The sequence below is a fragment of the Ambystoma mexicanum genome, chromosome 5p (assembly GCF_040938575.1).
Source record: "Ambystoma mexicanum isolate Mex_15411 chromosome 5p, UKY_AmexF1_1, whole genome shotgun sequence".
Taxonomy (NCBI): Eukaryota; Metazoa; Chordata; class Amphibia; order Caudata; family Ambystomatidae; genus Ambystoma; species Ambystoma mexicanum.
In genome coordinates this window covers 484,440,389-484,466,309 of record NC_090930.1, presented here as the reverse complement: position 1 = coordinate 484,466,309, position 25,921 = coordinate 484,440,389, and the positions used below count along the sequence as shown (strand labels likewise).

Below are 25,921 nucleotides of genomic sequence, written 5' to 3'. Positions count from 1 at the left end.
TTTCAATTCTGCCCCAAGTGCAACCGCAAATACCCTTGGGTCGACAGGCACGCCACGTGCAATCTCTGCTTGCCAAGGGACCACCACGAAGCGAACTGAAGAGCGTGTAGTAGGTTTAAACCTAAGACACTTAAGGACCGTTCGACGAAGCGTTGGGCCCACCACGCCAGGCAGGCGGCCATGGCAGCGGAGGACGCCTTCAGCGATGGCAGCGACGCCGTACTTTCGGACGGCGAGGGCATAACGGCGTCGAAAGACAGCCGAGCGCAGGTCCCCGACCTCGGAAGGTCGTCCGGCAGGGCGGCTATGGGGAAGACCCCCGGTGACGCAAGCGCTTCACATACTACACACACTAAACACACTAAGTCCAACCGAGACTCGACGACGTCGAGTTCTCGGAAAGAGGCACAGACAGAACGGTCCGATTCGGTGTCCTCTGGGTGCTCTCGATCAAGATCGCCGCATGACTCCAGGCAATCATCCACTCTTGCCAAGAGTGCCTCGCTCCCTAGGCTAACAGAGGTTCGATCGTCGGAAGACGAAGACGACTTCCACCCCCAGGCCGCGCTCCAGGAGGCAGAGCCCACAATTAAAGCTAGCGAGGCCCCACGCTCGAAGGACAGGGACACCCCTCCCGAACCTTTCGACGCCAGGCGTCGAAAAACTCCAGCGCCACTAAGGGACAGGGAAAACATTTTTCTACGCACGGGGAGGGGGGAAAACAGCAGAAGAAACTATGGGTACATTCTTCCACACCTGTGAAACTCTCCACCCCCCCTAAACAGACAGACAAGCCCAGGTCTGCTGATAGGTCCACAACCAACAAAGCTACTCAAGATAAATCCCATGGACTTGCTGAGAGAGTCATTCCCAGTTCCAAAAAATGGTCCAGTGAAGACATAGATAGGGTCATGTCAAGAATGTCTTCTTTGGCTGATTTTTATGATAGAAATCCAGAACATTTCCTCTCGTATGATCCACAAGGGGCCACACCCTCAGGCTCTACTGATCCTATCCCCCCGAGTAAGAAGGCCCGGTTTGAAACCCTGATGAGGTCTGAACCCTTCGAGGTACAACCTTACGCAACACCATACTCACGGTATCAAGAAGAGGCTTCCTTTTGTGGAGACCAAGAATTTGGTATGATAGAAGAGCAAACCGGGACGGGCTACTATGGGGATGATGAGGAACAGGAAGAAGAAGAGGATAACCCGGAAACATACAGAGTAGATTCCCCGGTAGAGAACGAAGCCCCGGTTACCGACTCCCCAGTCGATAATCAGCCCCTCCTAAATGAGGTTCTCGCTCGCGCAGCAGAACATTTCCACATTGACACCCACGGTGTACAGGAGGAAAGGGACTTTGCAGAAGAGTTAGTGGGAGAAATGAGGCCGTTGCCCAGACCATCCCTATCCTTAAATCCATTCAGCGGAGAATAGATCCGTCCCTGGTGAACCCAAACCTCACCAGAGCAGTCAATCCCAGGGTTGAAAAACTTTTCAGGGCAGCTCAGTCTGACCCTCTCTATATAAGAGGGCATCTGAAGCCAGACTCCCTAGTTGTTACCAACACTCGTAAGAGGGCTGGAACACCCTTGTCTTCGTCAGAAGCTCCTCCCGACAAGGAGAGCAAAAAACTATACGGTTTTGGCAGGAAGGTAGCCTCAACGTCCGCCTATCAAGCAAGGATTGCTAACTCCACCACCCTGTTGGCCAGCTACAACTGCCATCAGTGGGAAGAAGTCGCGGCTCTCATAGCCTCTGCTCCTGAACCGTTAAAGGGCCAATTAGCTCGGATTTCTGCAGAGGGTAGAGTCGTGTCTGGTTGCATTTTGAAAGCAACCTTCGACGCCCCGGTTAACGCAGGCAGATTGATAGCAGAAGGTACTGTTATCAAGAGACATGCGTGGTTACGGCAGTCTGGTTTTAAGGCAGAAACTCAGGCATCATTGTTAGACAAACCGGTGGAAGCCGATCTGTTTGGTAAGGCGGTCGAGGACGCACTGAAAAATGCCAAGGACGAATACGAGACACTCAAATCCCTTGGCCAGTTAACCAATAAACCCCCTAACCAGAGAGGGAATAGTAATTTTCGTCGCCCACGCGGCCAAAATTCCCAGAGAGGATCTAACTATTCCCAGGGGCAGGGTACACAGTGGAACAACCAACAGTCTACCCAGGGTTACGGCAGAGGTAATAGGAGAGGTCGTGGTAAAGGCAGAGGCAGCCCCAGCAAGGGAGGCGGCACGCCTCCACCAAAGCAGCGACGCTCAGTTCAGGGTCCCTTCTCACGCAACCCCAGTAGGGGGACGCATTTCAAACTTCACTCAGGCTTGGGAAGGGATCACATCAGACAGATGGGTGCTGTCAACAGTATCCACGGGATATTGTATAGAGCTACTGCAGCGTCCCCGGAACCATCCTCCACAACAAAGAGTACACTCCTTAGAACATCAGAAGATTCTCCTCGAGGAGATTGCCATTCTTCTACAAAAGGACGCGATAGAACTCGTCCCGGGACACCAGGTAAACAAGGGTATTTATTCAACTTACTTCCTTGTGCCAAAGAAAGACTTGACAATGCGCCCAGTATTGGACTTACGGCCTGCCAACAGGTATGTCAAGCCCCAAAAATTTCGTATGACCACGCTACAAGAGGTAATCCCCCCTCCTAAAAAAGGGGATTACATGGCAACCTTGGATATGAAAGATGCTTATTTTCATATTTCCATGTTCCCAGCGCACAGAAAGTACTTGCGCTTCAAGGTGGACAGTCGCCACTACCAATTCAAGTTCTCCAGCATGGGGTCTGGCATGGATTCACATGCTCATGAATATTCCCCGTCGTCAGGCTGGGAATCCTCGGTAAAGAAAAAACCAGTATCAGTTTCGTTTCTGATCTGTCTTTCGTAGTAACAACCAATCACTGGTCTCTGCGTCATACTGACCACAGCCAATGACTGCCCTCTACCTAAGCACCGCCTCTGGCAGCCATCTTCAGATCTTTAACGCACGTTCATGTGTTGGGATCCTTGTGCTATTGCTCTCGAGCGTTAGTGCTATTTTTTCACGTTTTTTCTCAAAAATTTCGTTTTTTCGGTCAAAAGAGCCTCAAGCTCCACCGACTCTCCATTCGATCAACGGGGACCCGTGTCGGATTCGTCTGCGCCCCTCAAGGGTGAAGATTTCGTCAAGCAAAGCTTTTGGAGGACTCCAGAAGTTTCTCAGGCCCGGACATGGCCCAGGAGAAGGGAAGCTCGACGCCCGTAAAGCTGTTCAGGATCTGCCCTGGATGCCAGCTGCAGAACGTCTTTAAGGAGGATGAACACTCCTGTTGTCTCTACTGCTTACATGAGGACAAGACGCACGTGGAGAAGGACTGTGCGTTTTGCGGCAATATGTCGGAACGGACCATGAAGGACCACCACCAACGTCTCGCCAACTGGCTGGAAGGGAAGAGCCCGTCAGGCGAGAAGAAGAGAAAGATATCCGAGCGGTCTTCTAAGACCTTTGAGGACGCCCCGGCGACGGGGGTCCAACATAAGGCCAAGCACCGCGAGTCCGCTGGCACCGGGAGCGCCGAACGGTCGGGCTCTACGGGCGCCAGGCAGGGCGCACCTTCAGCCACGAGCCAACGCTCTGGGTCGGGTAAGAGGAAGGGCGAGCACCCGGCGAAGCGCCTGGAGAGGCCCCGGTCGAGCTCGAAGGCCCCATCGGAGGGGGAGCGAGGCAGTGTCCCCCCCCCCTCAAGGATAAGGCGGTGAGCGCACCTAAGGTGGTTAAGGCCTTAATCCATCCGGCCAAGCCCTCTATCGATACTGTCGCGGCGGCCCTGGCTCAGCCTGTGGAGGCTACACCAGTGGTGGCTACCTCGGGGCTCAGAGTCTCCCTGCCACCTCAGAGGGAGTCCTCTTTTGTGCCCATCGATAGGACCCCCGTGAAACCCCCGGCGGGGAAGAAAAAGGGGGGGCAGGGCGTCGTCGTAGATTCGGCCTCAACCTCAGAGGAAGAGCTGATTGAGGTCTTAAGCCACGGCCTTGGCGTGGAAGAAGACCGGCCCGTCGGGATGGTTTCTGACGCAGATGAGTCGAGGGTGCCGACGGGGCTCCTGATCGCCCGTCGGATTCCCCTCTGCCAGTGCCGCAAGACAACTCGGCGGCCATTTTGTTGGCTATACAGTCCTTATGTTCAGAGATAAGGACGAGACTACCGTTGCCGACGGAGGAACCTCTCCCGTCGGGGGATCCTGAACCGGGACCTTCTGGTGCTCCCCCGCCCAAGAAAAGGAGGATTCACCCTCCACCTCCTTTTCAGCCGTCGCGCCCCGTCCAGTCCTCCTCCCCGTCCACCCGAGGGGATGATACGGGGACTGACACGGCAGCGATGGGTACGGACGACGAGGTATATGACGAGGATCTACCGTCGTCACCTCCCACCAGGGTTTCTCCGCCCGACGAGATTGGATCGTTCCACTCCATGATCGCCAGGGCATCCGAGCTTTTCCAACTCTGCCCTGAGGAGAAGAAAAAGGAAGGATTCCTTTATCAACGGCGCGAGGCCAAGAGGAAGACGGTCCTCGCGGTGCCTCTACTGGACGACATTTGGGATGAGGGCCTCGCCCTCCTCAAGAACCCTTCCACGACGCCAGCTAGAAGAGACCGGTACGAGGAGAAGTACCGGGTCCCGGACGCGGCCCCCCTGTGCCTCCGGGCGCAGCCTACCCCGGACTCCGTCGTCTCCGCGGCGGCCAGGAAAAAAGCGGGGGGGGGGGTGCGGCCTCCACATCGACTTCCCCACCAGACGGCGAGGGAAAGAAATTGGACGCTATGGGATGCAGGGTCATCTCGTCTGCAGCGACGACGATTAAAGCGGCCAACGCCTTGGCTATCGTGGCCCGCTACGACAGGGAGCTATGGTACAAACTGGCTCCCCTGCTGGACTTCCTACCGGACGACAAGAGGGCGGATGCCCTGGAGATCCTACAGGAAGGCGAGGTGGCGTCGGACCACGCCATCACTATTGCGACGGACATCGCCGACACTGGGTTTCGCCAGTTGGGCAACGGCGTGTGCCTTAGGCGGCGTGGATGGCTCAAGGCTACGGACTTCCGTCAAGATGTACAGACCAGAGTCCTGGACATGCCGTTCGATGGGAACAACCTGTTTGGGAAAACAGTGGACGATTCCCTTCAGGCCATTAAAGCGGACACTGAGACGGCCCGGGCCCTTGGGGTTCTGCAGCAACGACGGACGCCCTTTCGGAGCAGCGGAGGCAAGGGCGCCTCCAAAGCTTCCGGCGGCGGTTTCTCCACCTACCGTCAAGCGGCCCGCTCGTCGTCTCAGGAGGCCTACAGAGGACGAGGCAAGTCTGGCAGACCCCGCCGTCGTCGCCAAGGAGGTCAAGGCGGCAAAGCCTCGTCGAAACAGGATTGAACCGGCTGTGGGGTCGGGCCCCCACCGAAGCACCCCGGTGGGAGGCCGGCTGGCGAGCTTCGTCAGCGTGTGGGAGTCCATCTCCACCGACCGTTGGGTGCTGGACGCCTTAGCCCGGGGCCACGCGCTTGAGTTTCAAAGGAGGTGCCCGCGCGTCCCCCCCGTGGCCAGGAAAGAGCTTCACGTCCCTCAGCTTCTCCTGGAGGTAAAGGCGATGCTCAGGAAGGGCGTCATCAAACTCGTCCCAAAGAGGCTTTGGGGCTCCGGAGTTTACTCGAGATACTTCCTCGTGAAGAAGAAGACGGGAGGATGGCACCCCATCCTAGACCTGCGACGTCTGAACAAGTTCATCAAGGCGCAAAAGTTCCGGATGGTCACCCTCCAGCACGTCCTGGGGCAGCTGGACGAAGGAGACTTCCTGTCGTCGTTGGATTTGGAGGATGCCTACTTCCACATTCCCATCCTAAAGGGGCACCGAAAATTCCTCCGGTTTGTGGTCCAAGGGCGTCACTATCAGTTCAAAGCCCTCCCCTTCGGACTACGGTCGGCACCCAGGGTATTTACCAAGTGCCTTGCACCGGTGGCGGCGCAACTGGGCCGCGAGGGGATCCACGTCTACCCCTACCTGGACGACTGGCTCATCCGAGCCAAGACGAGGGAGCTCGCCGTGGAGCACACGGCAAGGACCGTCCAACTTCTCACGGACCTGGGATTCTCCGTGAACTACGCCAAGTCCCACCTGGTACCCGCGCAAAACGCACTGTTTCTGGGAGCGAAGCTCGACACAGTGTCCCTTCTGGCCTCCCCGTCGGAGGAAAGGACCAGGTCCATCCTGGGCAAGGTACAGCGGATGTTAGTTTCCGACGCGGCCAAGGTGAGGTCCATCAAGTCCCTCCTCGGAATGATGTCCTCTTGCATCTACCTCATTCCCATGTGCAGGCTCCGGATGCGCCCGTTGCAGGAGTTCCTGGACGCGCGCTGGATCCAAACGACGGGCGGCTTCGAGGAGAAGATCACACTCGACGAGAGTTTCCCCCGAGCGTTCCGGTGGTGGGGCACCCGCGCGCATCTGACGGCGGGCATGGACTTCCAGACCCCAGACCACCAGGAGACAGTGACACGGATGCCTCCCTGGAAGGGTGGGGAGCGCACACCGAAAATCTGCACGCGAGAGGCCTCTGGCTCCCGACGGAGAAGTCCCTCCATATCAACGTCCTGGAGCTCCGTGCAGTGTTCTGGGCCCTCAGGTCCTTCCTTCCGTCCCTCAAGGGCAAGGTGGTGAGGATCTTCACCGACAACACCACCACCATGTTTTACATCAAGAAACAGGGCGGAACCAGGTCCCCAGCACTGTCCAAGGAGGCGCAGGACCTGTGGCATTGGGCAGTCGCCCAAAGGATGTTTCTGGTGCTGTTTCATCTGGCAGGGATAAAAAACACCATCGCCGACTCACTCAGCAGGGAGCTGCGCTCGTGCCACGAGTGGGAACTACGGCAGGATCTAGTGGATCGCCTCTTCCGACGGTGGGGCACACCCCAGATCGACCTGTTCGCGACGGCGACGAACTCCAAGTGCCGGAGGTTCGCCAGCAGGTTTCCCCAGGTGAGGAACATGGGCAATGCTTTCTCGTTCCCCTGGGAGGGCCTGTTCCTCTACGCGTTCCCTCCTTTGCCACTGCTAATCCGGCTCGTCAACCAGCTCAAGAGGTCACGGTGCAGGATGATCCTCGTCGCACCTGCGTGGCCGAGGCAGATATGGTTCTCGGACCTTCTGGAGTTGTCAGCGTCCCCGCCAATCAAGCTGCCGGTGGACGCGGATCTACTCTCCAGGGAAGGAGGCGCCATCCTCCACCACGACCCGAAATCGCTGAACTTGCAGGCCTGGCTCCTGCAGCGCTAGAGTTTGGAGGATACGACATACCGGCCGACTGCAGAGAGGTTCTTGCAAAGGCCAGGGCTTCCTCGACTCTTAAATGCTACGGACACAAATGGAAGAGGTTCTCTGTCTGGTGCCACGCACAGAAGATTAACCCTCTACGGATTACGGCTCCCCAGGTACTGCCGTACCTGCTGACGCTGGCCAAAGCTGGACTGGCACACGCGTCCATCAAGATTCATCTTGCTGCGATCTCCCGTTACACCAGAACCACGGGCCGGACGTCCCTGTGATCTCATCGTCTGGTGAAAGAGTTCATGAAGGGACTGTTCAGATCGTTCCCGCCAGTGAAGGCGCCGGCCCCGGCGTGGGAGCTCAACGTGGTGCTGACCAAGCTCATGGGACCTCCGTTCGAGCCTCTGCACTCGGCCCCGTTGAAGTTTCTGTCATGGAAAACAGCGTTTCTTGTGGCCATCACCTCCGCGCGACGGGTGGGAGAGATCCAGGCCCTTTCCTGCAAGGCCCCGTACTTGACTTTTCACGACACGAGGGTAGTGCTCAGGACGCACCCCTCCTTCATGCCCAAGGTACCGTCGGACTTCCATCTCAACGAACCCTTGGTGTTGCCTGTGTTCTTCCCGTCGCCTTCGTCGCCGGCTGAGAGGACTTTGCACTCGCTGGATGTGGCTAGAGCGCTGAAGTTCTATGTGGACCGCACGAAGTGTTTTCGGAAGACGTCACAACTCTTTGTGAACTTTGGACCTGTCAATCAGGGGAAGGCTCTCTCGAAGGCTTCCATTTCCAGATGGCTCTCCGGCTGTATCATGTACTGTCATCGGTTGGCAAACCGACCGCTGCCTGGCCGTCCGAGAGCCCATTCCACCAGAGCGATCGCAGCTACCACGGCGTTCCTTTCTGGTGTGCCCCTGCTGGACATATGCAGGGCTGCTACGTGGAGGTCGACGCACACCTTCACGAAATTCTACTGCTTCGATCGGGATTCCAGGGAGGAGTCCAGGGTCGGCCAAGCAGTGCTGCGCAACCTGTTCGCCTGAGGTGATCCTGGTGAGGAGGTAAGATGCTTAATGTTGAGTTTGATGTAATGCTTAATGTTGAGCCTTTGCCACCTCCCGTGGTTGTGCATGTGTGTACTGCTATGTATTCTTTATTCATGAGCATGTGAATCCATGCCAGACCCCATGCTGGAGAAGGAACAAGTTACTTACCTGTAACTGTTGTTCTCCAGCATGGGTCTGGCATGGATTCACATGCGAACCCTCCCGCCTACCCCTCTGCGGCTCTTCACTTGGTCATACTGCCACTTCATGTGCTTCCAAATCTGAAGATGGCTGCCAGAGGCGGTGCTTAGGTAGAGGGCAGTCATTGGCTGTGGTCAGTATGACGCAGAGACCAGTGATTGGTTGTTACTACGAAAGACCGATCAGAAACAAAACTGATACTGGTTTTTTCTTTACCGAGGATTCCCAGCCTGACGACGGGGAATATTCATGAGCATGTGAATCCATGCCAGACCCATGCTGGAGAACAACAGTTACAGGTAAGTAACTTGTTCCGTACTGCCCTTCGGGATAGCTTCAGCACCAAGGGTATTCACCAAGGTACTGGCGGTGGTGGCTGCACACCTACGCAGGGAGGCAATCCCAGTGTACCCTTATCTGGACGACTGGCTCATAACGAGGGAAACCCCAGGAATTTGCAGGACAAACATTCAAAGGACTATCGACCTCCTCCACGAATTAGGCTTCTCAATCAACGAGAAGAAGTCAAGCCTGGTGCCAAGCACCTCAAAACAATTCCTAGGAGCAATCCTGGATGCCCAGGAGGGGTTGACCTTTCCTTCAGAAGAAAGAATTCGGAATATACTTCTGCAAATTCTGCATTATCAGTCCGGTCAACAAATAACGGTACGCAAAGCATTGCGTTTACTGGGCATGATGGCGTCATGCATTTACCTGGTCCCCCACGCGCGCCTGCGCATGCGTCCCATGCAGGAATGGTTGGCGAAACAGTGGTCTCAGGCAAGTGGTCAGTGCGACGATCTAGTGGTCGTTTCGCCAACACTGGTACAAAGCCTTCACTGGTGGACAAGAGAGAATCTCGCAAAGGGGAAACCCTTTTACGATCGCGAAGTACAGGCAGTAGTCACTACAGATGCATGTCTGACAGGGTGGGGAGCTCACCATCTCCACCACACAGCTCAGGGTCTCTGGTCTCACTCAGTGGCCAAGAACCACATCAACCTGCTAGAGCTTCTGGCAGTATTCAGAGCGCTTCAGGCGTTCGAGCCCCATCTACTAAACCTGTCAGTGCAAATCCGGACGGACAGCACTACAGCCATGTTCTACCTGAACAAGCAAGGAGGGACTCGCTCGCCAAATCTGTCCAAGCTTGCTCAGAAAATCTGGATATGGGCACTCAGACGGAACATCTTCCTGTCATCACAACATGTTCCAGGGGAGCTCAATTCCCTAGCGGATGCTCTGAGCAGAGACTCCCTCCCAGAGGAACACAAATGGGTTCTTCACAGAGAGGTCGTAGAAGATCTCTTCTCTCAGTGGGGTTTCCCCACTATAGACTTATTCGCCACAAGCAAAAACAAACAATGCCCAGGATTTGCGTCCAGGTTCCCCCAACCAGACTCCCAGGGGAACGCCCTGTGGATGAACTGGTCAGGGATGTTTGCGTACGCTTTTCCACCAACTCCTCTCATCAGGAAAGTGGTGAACAAGATGAACAGAGAATCGATGACGCTCGTCCTAGTTGCTCCCATGTGGGCAAGACAACCGTGGTTCCCACACCTACGCAGGATGGCGGTGTGAGAGCCCATCAAACTTCCAGCCTGGTACAACCTACTGTCCCAGCACCAAGGTCAAACAGTGCACCAGCAACCCAATTCAATGAACCTGGCAGCATGGCCCCTGAGGTCATAGAGTTTGGACACCTCAAATTGCCACAGAGGTGTATGAACATCCTAAAGGAATCTAGGAAGCCAAACACAAGGCACTGTTACTTTGACAAGTGGAAGAGGTTTGTTATCTGGTGCCAGAGTAGACAAACCAACCCAGTTGATTGCACTCCTTCCACTATTGTTACATACATGCTCCACCTGCTAGATGCAGGATTGGTTTTTAACTCACTGAAAGTACACCTGGCAGCTCTCTCGGCTTACACCACTTCCCATAGCAAAGTGTCGTGGTGGAAAGTACCAGTAGTTAAAGCCTTCATGGAAGGAGTAAAGAGACTTCACCCTCCTATTTCAAACCCACCGCCAGGGTGGGACCTTAATGTGGTGCTGGCCAAGCTCATGGGCCCCCCTTTCGAACCCATGCATAAAAGCAGTCTCAAACACCTGACTTATAAAACGGCCTTCTTAGTAGCTATTACTTCTATAAGAAGGGTCAGTGAAATTCAGGCTCTGTCAGTGCAGGATCCCTTCTTTACTATCCATAAAGACAAACTGGTTTTACTCCGCAGCTTCCACTAGATGTCGGCCTATGCACAGCATTTGAATCTAAGCAGATACAAGCATCAGAAATACGATTACGGTGAGTAATGTATCATATATATATATATATATATATATATATATATATATATATATATATATTTTTTTTTTTTTTTCCTGATGTTTGTTAATCTGCTTAGAATCACATGCTATGCATAGTTCGACATCCAGTGGTCACTGCGGAGTATTCCATTTTGTTTTTCGTAGTCGAAAAGGGGACGTCGACAAGGCGTGTCTGTAACACTATCCCTATAATGACGTGCAGTGTACCCACAACCCCTCACGCGTCGAGGTCCTTCAGATTGTTTTTTTCCGCCCAGTTATTGGTCGCCTTTATGCGGAGCTCCTCGAGAGACATTGCGAAATCATTTACTCGACCCTTGGTCGTTTATTATTATGAACTATCACATATATCCGTCCCTCGACGTAGCTGCCAAGCTGTTCTCCGCCGAGCAAGATCTTCGACGGAGGGACGAGCGGAGGAGATCCTTCGGCGCTGCCGAACACGTGGCCTGGCCTCGCCGGCCTAACACAGTAGGGAGAGTGGGGTTGTTGGTCATTTCTTTGTTTCACTCGGAGAATGCCTTTCTCTTTCCCCTCCCTCTCTTTCGAGGTCGTAATCACATTTCATGCCCTCAGCTATGAAGAGGACGCCCTTTAGGTTTTGCCCCCGTTGCAAGGGCAAGTTTACCTGGAAGGACAAGCACAAACGGTGTAACCGTTGCTTGCCCCTCGATCACAAAGAGGACGGCTGTGCGGCCTGTAAGTTACTTAAACCCAAAACTTTAAAAGACTGCATGGTCAAAAGGTGGGCAGCCTATGCAATGTCTAGGTCTGACTCCTCGCCAGCTGCCGCCGCCGCCGAATGTGACGAGGACAGTGATTACACAGCCTCCGCAACAGAGGTTGTAGACCTCTCGAAGGAGCGTTCCCGCTCCTCGTCCTCCGTCCCCGGCCCTGACAAGCCCGGCTCACGCCCCGCTTATGGGGATGAACACCCCGGCGACAAGGACGAACACAGAAAAACACATAAGCACCTTCCCCACGGCACACATTCGTCGAAGAAGAAGGCAGCTATAGCGTCAACGGAGGCGTCGGGTCCACCGGCGTCTTCCGCCGACCGTAAGGGTCGCAAGCCCTCCCCGCCACCGCTTCCACAACCGGCGACTGGGCTTTCTGTAAATAAGGGCGCTAACCCCAAATCCTCAGGCGACGCGCCTCGCAAGAGTGCGTACGTTGCCAGTAAAGACTCGCCACTGCCTAGCGCGACGGCGGGCGATCCCTCGACGGAGAAGCTAATCGCTGAAAGCCTCGCGCGTATAGCTTCTAAAGACGGCGAGAGACGGACGGCGGGTGACACGTCGAAAACCGCTCACAAGGCCAAAGATTGGCCGAGGACGCCGGAGGGTAGGCTGGGACAGCTCCCACCGTCGACAGAAGACCCTAGCCAGCGAGTAGTTTTCTCAGAAGGCGAAGGGACGCTATCTTCGAGGCTATGGGACAGAACTAAGCAACTACAGGGAGAGGAAACTCCCGTTTCACTCCCAGACCGCTCTGGCCTACCTTACTGGACTGTAGAGAGGTTGCAGTCATGTATAGACCAGCTAGACAGGTTCATGGCCATCCCAGAAAATAGGACACCCAAGAGGCCAAGGTAGGTACTCCAGGAGGGGCCATGGGCTAAATACCCGAAGCTCTTTAACCCCCTACAGGAAGACATGAACTCTTACGACCTCACTGAAAGGACTCTCACTTTCAGGAAGAGGATGAGTTTGTGAATAATGAAGACCAACAAGAGAAAGAAGGTTTTCATGATGACACTAAAACATAGGTGAGGAGGGCTACGAGGAGGACCCAGGTGAAGGTGGCTCACAGCCCTGGCAGTCGCCATCAGGGTCTACAGACCCCGACATTATAGACATTTCTTCTCCTCAGACCACACCGCTCAGGAACCCATCTCCAGTAGACGATCAGCCCACCTTCAATGCGCTACTGAGGAAGGCAGCAGCGCATTTTGAAGTTGAAACTGGGGAGGTCACACCAGACACTGATTTCGTCGAAAGGATTATTAAAGAAAAACCTCCCACTAGTCAAAATATTCCTATCCTCGCCTTGGTTAAGAGACGACCCGCCCCATCGCTGTCCACCCCCGCGCTGGTAAGAGGGGTCAATCCAAGAATCGAGAAATTGTTCTCACCCTCTCAGTCGGACCCATTATATATCAGGGGTCACTAAGTCCCGGACTCCTTAGTGGTGACTAACACAAGGAAGAGTGCTGGGATTCCACTGTCAACCAGCGAGGCACCCCCAGATAAAGAAGGGAAAAAGCTTTATGCCTTGGGCAAAACAATTTCCGCCTCGGCAGCGTTTTCATTTAGGATTGCCAATAATAATACATTGTTGGCAAGCCTTCCAGACACACCTACAAGGGAAGACAGTGATGGTCCTCACGGACAGCACCACAGCCATGTACTACCTCAACAAGCAAGGGGGCACTCACTCTCCAGGACTGTCCAAGCTGTCCCAGAACATCTGGAAGTGGGCTCTCAGACACATGTTCCTATTGTCTCAACATGTACCAGGGGAACTCAATCTGCTAGCAGACAAACTCAGCAGAGACTTCCCTTGCCCTCAGAGTACGAATGGCGGTTACACAAAGACATCGTCTTCGACATCTTCACATAATGGGGCTTCCCAGAAATAGATTTGTTCGCAACTCTGGAGAACTCACAAGGCCTAGATTACGACTCCAGATACCCACAGAACTGCTCCAAGGGGAACGGTCTCTGAATACCATGGTCAGGGAAATTTGTTTACGCTTTTCCCCCCCGACTCCTCTGCAGAACAAGATAGTGCACAAGATGCACCAGGAACCAGTCACCATGGTACGGATAGCCCCGATGTGGGCCCGCCAACCATGGTTTGCGCACCTGATGGAGATGTCTTTGTCCCCACCAGTGAAACTGCCCTGCCTTACAACTTGCTGTCACAGGACAAGGGCAAGACACTACACCCATGCCCACAGAACATGAATTTAGCAGCCTGGCTCCTGAGGTCATAGAATTTGGCCATTTACAACTCCCTCAGAGATGCATGGACATTCTTAGAGAAGCAAGAAAACCCAACACTCACCACTGCTATTCTAGCAAGTGGAAGAGATTTATCATCTGGTGTAGAGGTAAGAGCATCAACCCAGTCCACTGCTCTCCCACACAAATTGTCCTTTGCCTGACCCATTTACTCGACTCAGGTCTAGTGTTCAATTCTATTAAAGTCCATCTAGCGACACTTTCTGCATACACCACCTCTCAACTTAAGTTGCCATGGTGGAAAGTCCCAGTTATCAAAGCCTTCATGGAGGAGGTAAGGAGAATACACCCTCTGATAGCAAACCCAGCTGCCGGCTGGGACCTTAATGTGGTACTTAACAGGCTCATGGGCCCACCCTTTGAACCCATGCACAAGGCAACTCTTATGGACCTCACTCTTAAGACTGCTTTCTTAATAGCTATCACCTCTATTAGGAGAGGAAGTGAACTACAGACCAGTTCACAAAGATAAGGTGGTTCTACGCAAACACCCAAGGTTTGCACCAAAATTCATATCGACATTCCATGTCAACCAGTCAATAGAACTACCAACGTTCTTTCAAAACCCTTCCAATTTGGGAGAAAAGAGCCTGCATACACTCGATGTGCGCAGAGCTGTCATGTTTTATATGGAAAGAACTAGGCCATTGAGAAAGACTAATCAGTTCTTTGTCTCGGTGGCAGCAGGAAGAGAAGGAGATGCAGTCTCAAAGTCCACTATATCTAGATGGATTGTTCAATGCATCACTCTCTGTTTCTCTCTCTTGCTAAGAGAGAACTACCCTTCAAGCCAAGAGCACACTCTACTCGAGGCACTGGGCCTTCCATAGCATTCATTGCAAACGTTCCCCTGAGTCCATTTGCAAAGCGGCAACCTGGAGTTCTGTACACACCTTTTCAAAACACTACTGTCTAGATGCTCACTCTAGATCTGATTCCCAGGTGGGACAAGCAGTATTAAGACATCTTTTCTCTACTTTTCCTTCTCACAACCCACCTCCAACTCCGGGTATTGCTCGCTAGTCTATGCACAGCATGTGATTCTAAGCAGATTAACAAACATCAGAAGACAATGGATTACTTACCGTGAAAGCATTTCTGATGGTTGTATCTGCTTAGATTCACATGCGCCCACCCTTCCTCCCCGCTTGGATGGAAGGAACATAGACATCTTTCTACATCTCTCTCTATTTTCTGTACTCGCTCACGTATAGAAGGCATCCTCAGGACAGAAAAAATACAAACAGAGGGACATCGACGCGTGAGAGGTTGTGGGTACACTGCACGTCACTATAGGGATAGTGTTACAGACACACCTTGTCGACGTCCCCTTTTCGACTACGAAAAACAAAATGCAATACGCCGCAGTGACCACTGAATGTCGGACTATGCACAGCATGTGAATCTAAGCAGATACAACCATCAGAAATGCTTTTACGGTAAGTAATGCATTGTCATATATATATATATATATATATATATATATATATATATATATATATATAGTGTGTTTATAGTCTTAATTTAGTGACAATTCTTACCTGTGATTTTCATTGCATAGAGTGTGTTGATGCCTAATAAATAGGGCATTTGTATGCTTACTGTCTAATTTGGTTTGTGTGGCCTGTGTTTGTCTCCTTGGACCATTACATGCTCATTTCTCCTGAAGTCCAAGTCTTACAGCCCAGCAACTATGCCTCAGTTGAGTTTGGCCTTTTTCCCAGTTCTCTAATAGAAGGTGGCCTCTAAGAACCCTCCCTCAGGGCTGGTTTTGAAAATCATTCTTAACAAATACCCAGGAAATGGAGGATGTTACTAGAAATATGTTAACTGTTTTACATGACCATTACAATTGGCATCCTTTACATTCGTTCCTCAAGTGATTGGCATGCATAGGCTATGATACGATGTGGCATTTTTAACGCGCCTGTCCACAAAATTCATAGTACTTTGGTCGTAATTAAAAGAATACTTTGGTTTGGCTTACAGGAAATACATGGGATGCAGTATATAGTGGATTAAGAAAAGAACATGTGTGTGATCATCTCAAACCTGGCAGTTGGTACAGACTCCAAGTTTACTGCATCAATAATGCAGGTCGAAGTCCGGTATGAGTTTGCAATTATTTTGCCATTGTCATAGGTGTTTGCTGTATTTTATGGTACACTTTATGACTACTGTTTGTACTGTTTGTTTTCGAGGCCTAGTTCCATGCCGCATTGTTTCTTTAATGTCCTACTATTACTCTGTTAATGTAACTTGAGGCCTCGCTGAGACGCTAAATTTTCATTTGAAATATCAGCATTCTTTACGTGCCATGCAATACATTTACCATGCATTTTAAAGCCCGATTCTGTTGAAGGTATACATTTTGTTCATAATCCTACCATCTGCATGTTGGGTTTAGTTATTTGCATTTTTCTCAAATTTAAAATTGTGGTAGTCGACAAGGGACATGGTTTTTGATAAACTAAATGTGCTTTTAGCATAAAGCTGTCAACACCCCATAGATATCAAATCATTTTGGTTTTCTTTTGCTTACCGGGGTTGCCCCTCAGTCATTTTGCTGCTTTTTCACCCCATGAGTTAATGAAAACTGAGACTTTTGAACACTGCAACTTGCTATATGTGCTGCTCTATTAGTCGATGAGGCTCCTTCTGTCCCTGGTTGAGTTTATTCAACAAGAAAGTGTCTCATGTACAGGCTGGTTGCAGCCATGACTTTTTACTTGATTGCACTGCACTGTGGTGTAGCCTTTTTGCAGCTGAGGTAACCAGTTACTCACTCGAACCGCTGCCGACTAGAAGCCAAGGGGGCTATGCAGGCCAGCCCAGGAGAGAAGAAGAAAGATGGCATACAATGCTACAAGGTTACCAGCTGGCCCTCCCGGGTGAACGGCAGAGTTGGGGAGGCGTGAAAAGTGTAACTCAACATCAAACAGACGCGATAAAGGGAGACTCCAAAACTCAGCCAGTGAGTTAATGGAAGCGGCGAAAGTGGTCTGTGGTTTGGAGTGCAACATTGAATGTGAACTTTGCTTTATGAAAACTACAAGTACCAAAATGCCTTGAATTTAATAAGTTGGGAATCAAAGTGGTCCTGCAACAGGTCAAGCCATACCCTTTGCATATTCGAAAGTCTTCGATAGTTGATGTTAATTGAAATTAGTCTGAGCCTGGCCGATGGAGACTAATTGTGTTAAAAGGGATCTGAGCCTTGCTGAGGGCGATCCGGGGTGAACCATGAGTACCCCCAAAGATAATATCCTGCGAGCGTTGTGTTAAGAGGATCTGACCCTGAATGAGGAGGATCCAAGGTTACAAACCTGGATCTGAACCCGGGGGATCCGGGGTGAATAGTGAATCACCTAAATTGAGTACTTGTGAAAATCTGATAGAGGAAAGGAAGTTATTGTTTATTTTGTTGCATCAGGTGGCCCTCTGAATGAATAGACTTTGATAAGCAAAGAGACCTGGGCACAGAAGGCCCTGATGATAGAACTGTATCCTTGTGCTAAAGAGGCCATAGACTGTGCTGCGCTCAAGTGAACCACCCTGTCCCATGCTGAAAACGTGGGGAAGGGAGGCCAACGGGCGGAACATCCTGGCATATCATTTTGTGAACGCTTCTTTCCAAGGGATTGTGTCCTCCGATGTATTCCTTATCTTTGATAGATCATCTCCCAGCTTGCTTGCCTCGGAATATTTTTTTCAGTACAGTGCGCTGAGCGTCGACGTCCCTCGAGCCGATGTCCCTCGACGGCCTCCGTATCGGCGCCGACGTCACCACGCGTATAAATAGACTCGCGCAGCGTCCGTTGCTCAGTTCCGTTTTTCCGCGCTTCGTGGGGCCTCGGAATTTCGTTGCTCAGTTCTTCAGTCAAATATATCGATATATTCCTCGTGAATACCGACTCGTACTCGATGGCTTCCTCACCCGAATCGACGACTCCACGGTCCGGCTTCAAAAATGTCGAGACTGTGGAAAGAAAATGTCGTTGACGGATCCTCACAGGATCTGTTTGTGGTGCCTGGGAATCGAGCACCATTGTTCGGAGTGCGAGGACTGCATGTCCATGACGGCGAAAGCCTTGAAGGAGCGTAAGGGGAAGCTCGAGAGAGGTAAGGCAGTTAAATCTTCTTTGAAAGTTTCCTCGGCGGAGTGGAGACATTTGTCTCCTCGCCATCATAAGACATTCTCGTTCGAGATCTCAAAGCAGTTCCCATCACTCTTCGAGATCTAAGCATTCAAAAAAGAGACGTCGAAGATCCCCTTCCTCGTCTTCTTCCATTACTCCAAAAATGGTCTCCTGTCCCACAAATCATAGCTCTCAGGCTGAGTGGGAGGAATTCAGGAAAAAGATGCTAAGCGTCTTCGAGAAAGCGGCCTCAGCCCCCTCGAAGACTGCTGAGGGTGATACCCTGGGTGAAAGACCCGAAAAATCAAAAAGCCGCGAGTCGCAGTACCCGGTGAAAGAAGCCACTCGAGAGCGTCACGAACCTTCAAGTAAAGGCAAAGTTGCGTCTTTGACGCTGTCGTCGAGGATCCCTTTGATACATAGATCGGCGTCGTCGACGCTGTTATTGAAGTGTTCTTCGACGCACATGTCAGTTGGGTCGACGCCGTCTTCGACGTCGATGCCGAGAAAGGACAAACCCACGGCCACCTCAAAGCCAGTGGCCATACCCAGAGCCTTGAGCACGAGAATGTCGCCGACAACCTCGAGTAGAATCCCGATAATCTCGAGACCTCTACCACCTTTCTCAATGTCTTTTTCTATGGCTTCAAAGCCTTTAACGTCTGCGTCGACGACGTCAATGTTTTCTCAGCCAATCATGACAAATCTGGCTCCTTCTGCTCTGGAAATGGGATTTATACCATTTTCAAGACCTGACCACTCAAGGGTCTTATCTTCTATTTATGAAGAAGGGGAGGATTCAGATCAGGAAAGGCCTTTTGAGTTGCAGGGATCTGCAACTCCTGCACAAGAGGAATTTACCTCTGAAGAAGGTAAGTTGAAAGACCTTCATGAAACCCTACAAGAAGGAAGTGGGTTGGACACTTCCCCAGAAGTGGAATTTGCCACACCAGATCCAGTGGAACATGCTGAAACCCCTTATAGAACCTTGATGGCAAGGATAATAGAGTTTATGGGATGGGCCACACCCTCACCTGCTTTTCAGCAAGACGACCTCACAGACATCTTGGTCAAAGGTCCACAGGAGGATCCTGTAGTGTCATTTCATGCAGCATTACAAAGGAGAATATTGGCAAACTGGGAAACACCTAAGGTTATCCCAGCAGTTAACAAGAAACTATCAGCTAAATATCGGGTGTCTTCTGCTGACCCTGAATATTTATCCAAACACCCAAATCTGGAGAGACTGGTTGTTCAGGCAGCTACTTCAGCAGGTAGTAAATCGGCTTACCCTACTTTTCCACAGGACAGGGATGATAAGAGATATGACTCTATGGCCAAAAAAGTATTTTCCGCATGTAGGATGGCGTTGAAATCCATCAATGCTACTTGTACGCTCGCAAGGTTCAGCCACACACTTTGGGAGTGTGCTTCATCAGCGGCTGACTGCCTCCCGGAGGGAGAAGAAAGGGAAGCGTTTCTCAACATCATTAAGGATGGTAAGGACGCAATGTGCGAATCCCTTCAGACTGGCATCGATTCTGCTGACAGTATCAGCAGGGTCATGGCGGCAAGTACAACAACCAGGAGATTTGCTTGGTTGCGAAAGTCTGGTTTTGCTCCAGATGTGCAAAGCAGACTCTTGAATATGCCCTTTGACGGCTCTTCTTTGTTTGGTAAGAAGGCGGACGACAGTTTAGAAAAACTACAAACATCAAAGGCAGCAGCAAAATCCTTAGGAGCTGCAATCCGTCGGACACCATATCGCCCCTCAGGAACCTCTTGGAGAGGTAAGTCCTTTCGCTTCTATTCCATATTCGTAAAGGGCAGAGGACAGCCGGTTCAAAGGGGTCAGAAGAAATTCACCCGAGGTGGACAGGGTAAAAACACAAAAGCCTCAGCAGCAGCAGGTGCCTCTTTACCCTCGGCATCTGCATCAGCTGCCTCCAAACCGCTCTGAAGACTCTCTTCACAAAACACCAGTAGGGGGCAGGTTAACTCAACATCTGACGGAATGGCAGGTTATTACGTCAGATGCTTGGGCATTGGAGACAGTTGCCCAAGATTACTGCCTGCCTCTTCTACGCATCCCTCAGAGTCCTCCACCGGGGAACAGCTCTCGGAGAGTTCCAGATCCACTCCTCTTTCAGGAAATTGTAGACCTGCTAGAGAAAGGTGCCATAGAACCGGTACCTGTAGCGGAGAGGAACAAGGGCTGGTACTCCCCCCTACTTTCTCATACCGAAGAAAGACAGAGGACTGAGACCTATCTTGGAATTACGAGAATTGAACAAGTTCCTCAGGAAGGACAAGTTCAAGATGGTAACTCTCTCTCAGATCCTTCAAGCCCTCCAGCTCCAGGACTGGCTGGCATCTCTGGACCTCCAGGATGCTTATTTCCCTGTGCCAATCCATCTCAAACACAGGAAACACCTGAGGTTCGCAATTGGCGGCTCTCATTATCAATTTAGAGTTCTGCCATTTGGGCTGACCTCCGCCCCGAGGGTCTTCACCAAGCTAATGTCGGTAGTGGCGGCAAGTCTGAGGGAAGGGATCCACCTCTACCCCTACCTGGACGATTGGCTGATCAGAGCTGTATCTTCAGAACAAGCTCAGATACAGCTAGATTATGTCTGCCACTTCCTTCACAAACTGGGCTTCTCCCTCAATTTAAAGAAGTCACAGATGATACCATCACAGAGACTCCAGTTCATTGGAGCGATCCTGGACACTTCCCTGGGAAAAGCCTTGCCACCAGAGGTGAGGGCTCAAGATATTCTGCAGATGGTCACCAAGTTTCAAAATGGCCAATGTCTCCCAGCCTTCGACTTTTTGAGGTTGCTAGGCCTCATGGCATCCTGCATCTTCCTTGTGCCAGAGGCTCGCCTGAGAATGAGATCTCTTCAGTGGGCACTGAGAACTCGGTGGTCGCAATTCTCAGGGAGAATGACAGACGACCTTCAGATTCCAGACAAGGTGACTCGAGACCTTCAGTGGTGGGCCGGCCAGAAAAACATCTTGAAGGGGGAACTGTTTTGGCAACCATGGCCGGAGATAACAGTAGTCATAGATGCCTCACTCACGGGGTGGGGAGCCCATACCAACGACTTGACCATCAGCGGTCGTTGGTCTCCATTGGAGTCCAGACTACATATCAACCTGTTAGAGCTGAGAGCAATCAGACTAGCGCTGAAAGCTTTTCTGCCATCTGTACAGGGGAGAAATGTCCTGATAATGACGGACAACACAGTGGCCATGCACTATCTCAACAAAAGAGGAGGCGTAGGATCACTACCACTGTGCAGAGAGGCAATGCAGCTCTGGTTTTGGGCAATCCAGGAAGGAATCTCTCTATCGGCAGTCCACCTAGCTGCAGAGAAGAACTTGACGGCGGACGCTCTGAGCAGGCAGGGCACAGTCTCCCACGAGTGGGAACTAGCTCAGGAAGTCCTTCAGGAGATCTTCACCCTTTGGGGAACCCCTCAAGTGGATCTGTTTGCCACCAGTACCAACAGAAAGTGCGATCTGTTTTGTTCAAGGGGAATTTCCCCCGAGAGGAGCTCTAGGGGACGCGTTCGTAGTGGACTGGGAGTTTCCACTCCTTTACGCGTTTCCACCAGTCCGTCATTCCTCAAATGATCAGGAGGTTGAGAAGATTCCGGAGAACCATGATCCTAATTGCTCCAGACTGGGCCAGGAGAACGTGGTACCCGGACCTTCTGGATATGTCCATCTGCCCTCCAAGTCGTCTTCCACTCAAGGTGAATCTTCTCTCACAGAAGGAAGGTCATGTTCTCCATCCAGACATCAGAACCCTCAACCTTCACGCCTGGCTTCTGAAAGGTTGAGATAAAAGGATTGGGACCTCCCTGATGACGTCATGGAAGTGTTGCTTTCGGCCAGAAGGCCAGCAACAAAGTCTTTATAACACTGCCGTTGGAACAAGTTTTGCAGCTGGTGTAGAGAAGAGAATATCGACCCCTTTTCATGTGGTACACCAACGGTGTTATCCATTCTACTCTACTTGGCAAATTCAGGCCTTCAAGTTGGCACTATCAAGGGCTATCTCGCAGCGCTATCGATCTTCAAGTACACTGCGGAGGAACCTTCGTATTTCAAATGACCCTTAGTAATACAATTTCTAAAGGGATTAACTAATGTCTACCCTCCAAAACCTTTCCAGGTTCCTTTATGGGACTTAAATTTAGTCTTAGATTTCCTGATGGGTACTCCTTTCGAACCACTCCACTCTTGTTCGCTAAGATTTCTCACCCTTAAAACTGTCTTATTAGTGGCTTTAACATCTGCTAGAAGGGTGAGCGAATTACAAGCTCTATCTTGTAAACCCCCTCATACAATTTATCATAAAGACATGGTTGTCCTACAGGTGAAGCCTAATTTTCTCCCAAAGGTGGTTTCTGAATTCCTCATCACTCAGAAAATTACTTTACCTTCATTCTATCCGCCTCCCCATCCGGGGAAAGAGAAAGAAAGGCTACATAGGCTGGACCCAAGGCGGGCTTTAAGCTTTTACATCAGCAGACTTGCTAGGATTAATCAAGCAGACCAACTGTTTGTGCGTTACTCGGGGCACAAGTTGGGACTACCGATAGCAAAACAAACCATTTCCAGATGGATTATTTTGGCCATCCTGGAATGTTACAAACTGGCAGGGAAAGAGCCTCCTCAAAATCTTAGGGCTCATTCACCCAGGGGTATCGCAGCCTCCTCGGCCCTCCAAAGAGGGGTTCCGGTTCGAGACATATGTGCGGCTGCCACATGGTCGTCCGCAAATACCTTCACAAGAATTTACAACCTGGATTCCTCCTCCAGTCAAGAGACTAGGTTTGGCAAGGCCGTATTACATTCGGTTAATTCCTAAACGGAAATATGGCGTTTTACTCCCACCTCCAATTGCACACCACTGCTATGGGAGTCTATCAAAGATAAGGAATATGTCAGAGGACACAATCCCTTCGAAGAACAAGTTACTTCTTACCTTGTAACGTTCTTTCGATGGGATGTTCCTCCGACGTATTCCTTATCACCCCTCCCATCCATCCCGCAGTAATACTTCCCTTGTGTTTGCAGCTTAAGCTCCTTCAAGGTCAATAACCAATTCATGTAAAACAACTGTTAACGTCAAAACGGAACTGAGCAACGGACGCTGCACGAGTCTATTTATACGCGTGGTGACGTCGGCACCGATACGGAGGCCGTTGAGGGACATCGGCTCGAGGGACGGCGACGCGCAGCGCCCTCTACTGAAAAAAAAAATTCCAAGGCCAGCAAGCTGGGAGATGATCTATCAAAAATAAGGAATACGTCGGAGGAACATCCCATCGAAAGAACGTTACAAGGTAAGAAGTAACTTGTTCTTCTTTTTCGTAACCCTGTTTCCCACACTATTTGTATTTGGAGATAAGGATTGGCATTAGTTTTGTTAGTATAGGCCCTTTTATTTTGTCAAGACACCACTAGGGCTGCGTTATTATTATTTGATGGTCGTAGCTTGCTCCCATCGGTAGATTTAGGATTAGATAGGCATTTTTCCAACCCTTTTTGAAGTTCAATAAACACCCTTTTCCCGTGGTCACTTGTGCCTGTCGTCTTACTGTTGATACCATGGCTTCCTTACAGCACTCAACATGACTGAATGAACGCTACTGCTCGTGCCCAATTCCAGAATGGGCTGGCTGAGATGAAGCACAACACATTTATGCCTCAACTCTAACTCAGTGCAGAATCCCTCAGCGTTGCCATCAACTTCAGCCTCTTATTCAAGACACATATCACGTCACCAAGAATACCCAGGCAGCATGGGGCCAGCTTTTCACTCCTCTGAAATGTTTAGCCTTTCTTCCCTGCCCGGAGTTTCAGAACAGCTGTCTTAAACCCACCATCTCACTCCAGGATTGCACCAATGCCCTACTCTTATAAGTCCCCCAAATTCCACTTTGGCCCCCTCCAAAAGCCGCCCAGCACATCGCACCACAGGACAAAGAAAACTGACCAACACTGCCATCCTTAAGGAGCTGCACTGGCTATGACTTTAAGCATGCATCTTGTCCATGACTGACTGCATCATCTACAAAGCAGTCACCAACAAACTACAACTCTACCTGGAAGAGAAATTCTCCATCTCCGGAGACCAGTGTGCCACCAGAGGTCACATCTCCAGGCTGCCAAAACCTGTAGTGGGGACAAAAAAAAGACAATTGACCTTTTCTGCTCTATACCATGTCTCTGTAACAAGTTACCAACGCAAATGAAACTGGTTCCTCCATCCTACACTACAAGAAAGACTTGACTTTTTAACAAACATCTTGGCAATCGTGCCACTCAACCAAACTCTTTTTCTCTCCATTTATTCACCCCTCCTCTGCTCCCAATAATTATCCCAGCTCCTCTGCTACCACTGCAGATTGTCTCTTTACAAATCTCATACTTTCTCCCATACATACGAATTTGAACATAGCCATACCCTTAAAAACAAACTAAAAGTTACCAACGTCGAACAGTAGCTGCCAGAGAGGCAGCTATTAAGGATGGAGCCACCCCTCTTCCATACAAGAGGTCTACACAAGTTTGATAACCAAAAGTCTTAATAAGGAAGAGTTCAGAAACAACTACGGCAAAAGGAAGTCGGCAGGGTTGTGGTGGAGGTACCCAAGTGAGAAGTCTATAGATAAGGACATTAAGTACTCAAGTAGGCCTTCACCTTTGGATTCAGAAGAGTAAAACCTCCAAGATGTCAGACTGCTATTGTGCATTGAAGTAATCCACTGGCTTCCAACAAGGCCAGTTTCAGTGAATAGTTTCCAGAGGTCACCCTAGTGTTCCCGGGTAGGGACTGCAGGCACTCCAGTTGGTGTTGGAAGGCCAGGACATAGGATGGGAACAAGATTTGATGACCCTCAAAATGCTATGCTAAAGTAATTGGATCCATGCACAGCGGCAGCAAGATGACTTAATGGTGACCCTTTGGCACAGGTCAATTTAGGGTCCGGTCTGGACTGAAGCATTGAAAGCTAAACAAAGGATGATTCCCTTGAAAAGGATAATGTTGAAGTTCTGAGGTGGAGCACCACTTGACAACAGTAGGAAAAACAACTATCCTGTCTCCAGTAAGACAGCAGGGGTTCCTACTTCTGTTTCAGTGCAACTCTGCATCCAAAAGCTACAGAAAACACAAAAAGGATGAGGTTAACATCTGATCAAGGGAAATAATTGCCTGGAACAGGTTTCCTCTTGTCGGAGCGAGACAGAACTTTGCGAACTCCCGGGAGCCAACCTTGGGGAATCTGCAAATGTTTGACGCTAAAGTCTCTGATAACAAATACTTAGGCGAATGGGTGTTTGTTGTAAAGTACATTTAACATCCACAAGTGCTTGAGAAGTAATGGATTGTCTTTACAGGTAAGTACAAAAAGTTATTTTGTTTAACATGCATGCATGCATTCAGTAAAGACACCATGTGAAAACCAACTCATAATTTGAGAACCTAGTCAGAATTCCTTTTTTTTAATGTATAGCGCCTCCCACAGATTCATCATTTAGATATCTCCAGGCTGGCCGTAGCTAGATTTGGAAACAATTTCCTCTGCCAGGGAAGTTGTATGGCTCGGCTTCGACCAACTCCAGCAGTTTGCTCCCAGACTGGAAATAATGGCGACCACAGCACATATGAGGCACGTCACGCCATGACCTCGGCTCCTTTTTTACACACTCTGCATGCTGCATTTGGAACGCTTCTGTCCGGAAACCGCCGGTTTCATGCCGTAAGGTTTCTGTGAGTGGAGACTTCAAATCCCATCGTTCCCTCATGGAATGCGGAGGTTAAATGTGCCTTCCTCTAACG

The 25,921-nt window shown here is 50.8% G+C and overlaps 1 protein-coding gene across 2 annotated transcripts in view; it reads left to right on the top strand.

The window, feature by feature from the left end:
* LOC138481032 (fibronectin type-III domain-containing protein 3a-like) overlaps positions 1–25,921 on the top strand; it is a 2,755,868-nt gene that overhangs the window by 1,767,400 nt on the left and 962,547 nt on the right. For both annotated transcript variants that reach the window (XM_069612893.1, XM_069612892.1), the window contains one exon: positions 15,911–16,029. In XM_069612893.1, coding sequence (XP_069468994.1) covers positions 15,911–16,029 — 119 coding nt within the window. The remainder of the gene's footprint in view (positions 1–15,910; positions 16,030–25,921) is intronic.